At 42.1% G+C, this 7,310-nt stretch overlaps 1 protein-coding gene across 1 annotated transcript; it reads right to left on the bottom strand.

Annotated features, from left to right (window-relative positions):
• Nucleotides 1-4,305: 4,305 nt before the first annotated feature.
• LOC123806858 (protocadherin beta-3) lies at nt 4,306-6,695 on the bottom strand. Its single transcript, XM_045820276.1, has one exon. The coding sequence runs from the start codon at nt 6,684-6,686 to the stop codon at nt 4,323-4,325; it is 2,364 nt and encodes a 787-aa protein (XP_045676232.1). The 5' UTR covers nt 6,687-6,695; the 3' UTR covers nt 4,306-4,322.
• Nucleotides 6,696-7,310: the final 615 nt, after the last annotated feature.

A 7,310-nucleotide genomic window follows, 5' to 3' on the forward strand; every position in this document is an offset into this window, starting at 1 on the left:
TGTTTCCCTCATTTTGAGCTTATTTGGTGCTGGTGAACAGAAACACTAATTGATTTTTGCCTATCAACCTTGTACCCTCCAACCTTGCTGAACTCATCTATCAGTAAATAATTTTTTGTGGATTTCTTTGAATTTTCTTTATGCACAATTGTGTCATATTTGTGGAGTGTTTTTAACATGAAAAAGTGTTGGATTTTGTAAAAAAAATTTTCTCCATGTATTGAGATGGTTGTATGGCTTTGTCCTTTTCTATTCAATTTGATGTGTTTCATTGATTGACTTACATATGTTAAACCAACCTTCATTTTCTGGGATAAATCCCATATGGTCATGGTGTATAATCCTTTTTACATGTTGCTGGAGTCCATTAGCTAATATTTTGTTGAGTTTTGCATCCACATTAATAAAGGTTATTGGTGCTCAGTTTTCTTGTGTTACCTTTGCCGGGTTTGGGCTCCAGAGCAATATTGGCCTCATTGAATGAACTGGGAAGTGGTTTCTGCTCCTCAATTTAAAAACAAGTTCGTGAAGGATTAGTGTTAATTCTTCAAACATTTAATAGATTTCACCAGTGAAGCCATCTAGTCCTGGGCTTTTTTTTGTGGAAAGTGTTTTGATTGCTGATTAAATCTTCTTGAAAAGGATGAGGCATTTGGGATGAAGAAATGCATTCCCCCGCAGGGAAAGAAATTTAAGCAAAAAAACCCTCAAAAAGATATTTAGAGAGTATAATTTTAATTTTTTATAAACCCCAAATTGTTCCATAAGTTGAGGTTTTCATGAAGGTCTTTCCTTGTCCATAGCCCATATAAGTTGGAAACAGTGACTTCAGAAATCTGAACCCTTTTGTCTCTGACATTCCAGTCAGAAACCTCACAACAGTAGATCTGGAACTATGTCCCAGTGATGTTGATATCCTCAAAATGCTCAGAAAATTGCCTATGAGCAGCAGCCCACCGAAGGTTCCCTGTTCATCCTCCATATCTGAGCATCACTGAACAGCTGAGTCAAATCAGTGCACAAGAGGACAGAGAACCTGTCAGCTTGAGCAGATTTCTGTGGGTTGTTCAAGGAACTGCAGGCAGGTCTGGGGTAGGTACCGGAGCAGGTGTAGCATGACCATACCAAATAAAGGTGGCTTCTAGTTCAGTGCACAATACAGGATTGCTTTGCAGAGTGTGTTGTTGTTGTTGTTGTTGTTGTTGTTGTGTGTTGTCTAGGACCCCATGCGCAGCACTGTCATGCATATTAATCAAGACCAAGATGTTTTCCTATAGGTAACCCCCATGTATCCTTCAGTCACAACACAATTTTCCTCAAAACCAGCTTGTTTCTGATTAAAATCAGCTCATTTACTTTGAAGACTGAAAAGTAAAAATGTTTCTAGTGTCAACAATAAAAACCTTTTAAAATAATTTTTTAATGTTAAAAAGGTAAAAATGTCTTCATTAGCTCCCGTGTCTACAGCCTTAACAGACACACGACAACCAAACAGAGACTGACAGCCCCTGAGATTTTTGCCTCACCGAGTGGTGCCACTCCAGAGAGGCCAGGGCCCAACTCAAACACACCATTAGGTGTTCGTCCAAAACCTCTACTTGTGTGTGTGGCAAAGTTGAGCTAAGCTTCTTAATTAAGGCTTGGATTTGTAGAGCCTGGGGCTCTTCTTCCCTTCCACAAGACTATCAAAACCAGGTATGAGGGAAACCTCCAGCAGGAAATAAGGTCTCAATAAAATATCACCAAGCAGACGAGGAAGACTGACAGCTGAAAAAGTGGGCTCAACAGATAAAAGAATGTATACATAAAAATTGAAACTCAGAACAATATAGAAATAACTTAAAAATTACTCTGAATTATGACTATAGATTTCCAGCTTTAAAGCATATAACAGTTTAATGTAAGAAACAAAAGACTCTCAAAGTAAAGTAGTGGAATGTGTAGAATCATTTTTGTATTTTTAGAAAATCCTAATTTTCAAGGAAGCCATATTTAAAGATTAAGAAAGATTGATTAAAAATGTAAGTTACTTCACTAGTTTCAATGAGTGATGTTCGAATATAGTTCATTCTTTTAACAATCTACATAAAAGTTTAAAATTCATTTTCATCTATTTGCTTTTCAGTGTTAAAAACTAGATTGTGACTGTCAAGAAAACGTTTAAATTATTTCTGAATTCTGTTTTCAGAGAGGAAAAAGTGCAAGTGTACACTATCTAGAACTATGTTTTGAAAATAAATGGCTATTTTAAAGTTTTCAATGCCTTTGGTATTGTGCTAATTTCACTTAATTTCAGTACCATGAAGGCTGACTGAAGTTCAATAATATAAACAGTTAGAGGCCAGGGATATACCATATTGGCCCAGAAGGAACTGCCCTCTATACTTTTCACAACTGAATACTTCCCTGGCTCAGACATTACCTGGAACCCAGTCACGTAAAGAGAAGTCTTGATCATATTTGCCTTTTTCCTCTCTTCATGACACTTCCACTAAGTATGAAAAGAAGGGGAAAAACATCTCATTGAAAGAGTCAGATTCAGCTCTGGCTGTTCTGGCTCAGTGGATTGAGCACCGGATTGTGAACCAAAGGGTCGCCAGTTCAATTCCCAGTCAGGGCACATGCCTGGGTTGCAGACCAGGTCCTCAGTATGGGGCATACAAGAGGCAACCACACATTGATGTTTCTCTCCCTCTCTTTCTCCTTCCCTTTCCCTAACTAAAAATAAATAAATATAGTCTTTAAAAGAAGAAAAGGAAGAGCCAGATTCAAACATCTCTGTAACATAATGAATGAATGAAAAGAAATACTCTTCCTTTGATTATTAATAATTAATGCATTCAATTCCAGTTACATAAAATGACACAATTTATAACTACACATTAATGTGTGAAGCCATGTCAATCTTAAATTCTTTTTCTCTTTTAGGAGTATTGAAAATCTTTGAGAAACTTCAGTTCCCCTTCTTCTCGTAATGAGTATTTAATTCCTGGATGAGAAAATGTCTGAGGAGAATATATTTTTTTGCTAATTAACTTTTTAAATTGAGGAGTAAATATTTTATTACTTAAAAATAAGTTTTTCTATATACTTAAAATAACCATGAAATTTGACATTTTGGTTGCTTCCAGGATTTATTCTTAGCTGTAGCTAATTTACACTTTTGTGATGATATTGCTCTCTTCTTTTATTATTTTTTAAAAACATATTTTTAAGATATTTATTTTTAAACAGAGAGGAAGGGAAGAAGAAAGAGATATCAGTGTGTGGTTGCCTCTCACGTGCCCCCCACTGGGGACCTGGCCTACAGCCCAGGCATGTGCCCTGACTGGGAATCAAACCAGTGACCCTGTGGTTTGCAGGCCCCTGCTCAATCCACTGAGCTACACCAGCCAGGGCTGCTCTCTTCTTTTTAGAATTTCCTATTCTTACACATCTTCTTTTAATTACACTGAGGAGGCAGAATGCGGATGTGCACGGTCAGTGTTTATCCCATACATAACCCTAAATCACATCAGGTTGAAACCGGAGGAGGGAAGTGAGACAGGAAACACAGACAAGATTTTCCTCAGTCACACTATATAAATGCCAAGTAGATGTTAACTTTTAAAAAGTAGGATAGAACACTTTTACCATAAATCATGTATAGACTATATATACATGTACTTCCTTGAAATTTTTTAAAAAGGCCCTCAGGTTGATAACATTTATATCTCAGAATTTACATACCAAACTGTCATACCACCACATGCCTTACTAAACAATGTCTTCACACCAAATGGAAAAGCACAATCAGTTGTTCAAAATGCCTTAAGTTTACTTTTTTTCTCATTCATGAATACACCTTATCATCTACAATATTGAAATATTAACTGCAAATGTAAAAACAGAAAATAAATTAAGGGTATTACTTTCTTTTGGGCACTATATCCCTAAAAATCGTGTTGTGCCTTAAAGATGGCACGTGTGAAAGAAAACACATTCCAATCTATCCACAAATTTCAGAAACCACAGAGAACATGCTCTAAGGATATTATAAAGAACATCAGCTGACTGTGCTTTGCATACAGAATTCGAAATGCATTCCTTAAAATAAACCCATACAAAATCACCACTAAAAGATAATGACTATTTTTACACACCTATTAGAAAAAAAAGGAAGGCATTAAGACTGCATTAGTATAAGATAGAAAATATGAAAAAAGGAGAATATGCAAAGATTAACTAAACAGAACAAAAATCAAAAAGAAAACATTCACCAAATAACGACTTTTTATTCTTTTGTTAACCATCTAAGCTATTCCTACAACTGGAGTTTTGCACTATTCTTGCTCAGTGCCTTGAACCAGACCATTGGGGAGAATCGGTCTGAGGAACTTGAAGTCGCTGGTCCCTGAGCCTCCCATCAGACACACCTCATACTGGTAGCTCTGGGATAGGGTCCCGGTGCCACTGACGTCCATCAGGTGGCCCGGAAACTGGGCCTCAGGCACCGAGCAGCCACCCACCAAACCAGACCTGCTCCTCCTGCACAGCCGCACAGCGATGAACGCCAGCACCGAGAACAGGAAGAGCGACGACACCGACGCCAACGCGATGACCAGGTAGACCGTGAGCGGGTCAGTCTGGGCCCCAGCGGCTGCAGCTTCCGGCAGCGGCAGGTAGGGCTGCGAGAAGCCATCCACCAGCAGCACGTGCAGCGTGACGCTGGCTGACAGAGGCGGCTCGCCATTGTCCTTGACCAGCAGCAGCAGCCTGTGCTTGGCCGCGTCACGCTCGCTCAGCAGCCGCGCAGTGCGCACCTCGCCATTGTGCGCCCACACGCTGAACAGCCCGGGTTCTGTGGCCTTGAGCAGCTGGTAAGACAGCCAGGCGCTCTGGCCCGAGTCGCTGTCCACCGCCACCACCTTGCTCACCAGGTAGCCAGGCTCGGCCGCCCTGGGCACCAGCTCGGTGCAGGGCGCAGAGCCGTTCTGCAGCGGGTACAGCACGAAGGGCGCGTTGTCATTGGCGTCCAGCACCTGCACGCGCACCAGCGCCTGGCTGCTCAGCGCTGGGGAGCCATGGTCTGTGGCGCCCACCAGGAACTCGAAAGCCTGCAGGGCCTCGAAATCCAGTGCCCTCAGGGCGAACAGGTGTCCGTTGTCAGCGTTGATGGACACCAGCGAGTCCAGGGGCAGGCTGGGGTCCTGGGGTGGCAGCAGCGAGTAGGTGACCTGGGCGTTGGCGCCCGCGTCTCTGTCTGTGGCGCTGACGCTGCCTATGTGCAGGGCGGGGCTGTTGTTCTCGGGGATGAAGAGGGTGTAGGAGGTTTGGGTGAAGGCCGGGGCGTTGTCGTTGACGTCGGAGACCAGCACAGTTATGTTGTGCTGGGTTTTCAGTCTGGGAGTCCCCATGTCTGTGACGGTGATGGTGATGTTGTATTCAGCTCTCCTCTCTCTGTCCAGGGCTCCTTCTGACATTAGAGTGTAAAAGTTTTCTACAGATGGTTTCAGGACGAAGGGGAGATTGTTCTCGATGGAACACATCATTCTCCCATTGTCACCAGAGTCTGGATCAGAAACACTGAAAATGGCCACCACAGTTTCTGGCGAGTTTTCCGGGATGGGGCTGGTGATTGACGACAAGGTCAGTTCTGGTGGGTTGTCATTGACATCAACTACCTGCACTATCACCGTTGATTTTCCTGAAAGGCCTCCACCATCTTTGGCTTCTATGTCGACTTCATAACTCTTAATTGCCTCAAAATTCAAATGTTTGACTAGATGGATATCACCAGTAATTGGATTTAGTTGAAAAGTTTTGAGAATTTCTTCTGAAGTATGAAAAAATGCATATGATATTGTCCCAAAATTTCCTGTATCTAAATCAGAAGCTGAGACAGTGACAATAACAGAGTTAATGGGGCTGTTCTCTAGAACTTCAACCTCGTAGATGGACTGTGTAAATTCTGGGGCATTGTCGTTTATGTCTAAGACCAGGATGTGGACCTGAACAGTCCCAGACCTGGGTGGAGACCCACCATCCAGCGCCGTGAGTGTTAAACTGAACTGTGGCTGCTCCTCACGGTCCAGAGCTTTGTCCAGCACCAGTTCTGGGTACTTCCTTCCATCCCTCCTACTGTTCGTGAGAACGTGGAAATGGGAATTAGGAGTGATTGTGTAGTTTTGGAGACTATTTCTTCCCACATCCAAGTCCTCTGCATTTCCCAGTGGAATTATTGTTCCTGGTGGGGTGCTTTCTAGGATTTTCACCTGCATTTCATTTTCAAAGAACACCGGAGAATGGTCATTTACATCTATGACCTGGAGCTCATTTGGAATAAACTGCAAAGGGTTTTGCAGTAAAATCTGAAAATGCAGTATACATGGCTCTGTAGGGCCGCATAGCTCCTCCCGGTCCAATTTCTCATCCAGGAGCAAGTCACCGGTCGGATGGTTGAACTGAAAATGCTGTTTGTTCCCTTTAGACACAACTTGGGGGCCCCTCGCGGCCAGCTCCCCTACACTCAGCCCCAGATCCTTTGCTAGGTTGGCTATTAAAACACCCCTCTCTTTCTCCTCAGCCACAGAGTAGCGTCTGGATTCGGACCCAGTCAGAGACCCACCCAGAAAAACAAAGAGAAACAAGACTTGCCTTTGTCTAAGAAATCGCTCCCTTCCAGCCTCCATTTCATTTTCTGCCATGTTCTTCCAAGAAATATTGCCGACCTGAGCCTCCGACAGCGCTGGAAAATGCAAAGTCTTTTGCCTCCCAACCTTTGAAGAAAGTCTAGAGGAAAACCCTTCCAGGGCTCGGATTTGCTTGCTTAAAAATCCGCCCAAGCTCACCCCTGGCGTACTAGACTGAATCAGTGCGTCACTGAGTAGCGCATTGCCGTGGTTTAATTCTCCTTCTTAGTCAACAGCGCCACCATGCGTTCGCTCTCAGTTTCAAACCCTTAGAGAAGAAGGTACTTTTAGGGTTTTTGTTGTTTTGATATTTTTAATTGCTTATTCTCCTTGTTAAAACAAGTTGATGCTACTGGAGGAGTTTCTTGTGTTAAAAAACACAACCTAGAAATTAAATGTGTTCTTATCCAAAGAGACATGACTGTCCCGTCAGAGACCTCATTTTTATGATTTTGAGGATGTGGACACCTGCTAGGACTACCCCACCCCATCTATAATTATTACATATAAATTTGAAAATGTTTTGTTCTAAATTATGACATTCTTCACTATAGTATTATGTTTTCCTTTATTACCCAAATTTTGTAATATGTGCATGTTGCTTTTATAGTAAGGAAAATAATGTTATGAGAAGACAAA

Source organism: Phyllostomus hastatus, unplaced genomic scaffold (assembly GCF_019186645.2).
Source record: "Phyllostomus hastatus isolate PE091 unplaced genomic scaffold, TTU_PhHast_1.1 phas_contig_150, whole genome shotgun sequence".
Lineage (NCBI taxonomy): Eukaryota > Metazoa > Chordata > Mammalia > Chiroptera > Phyllostomidae > Phyllostomus > Phyllostomus hastatus.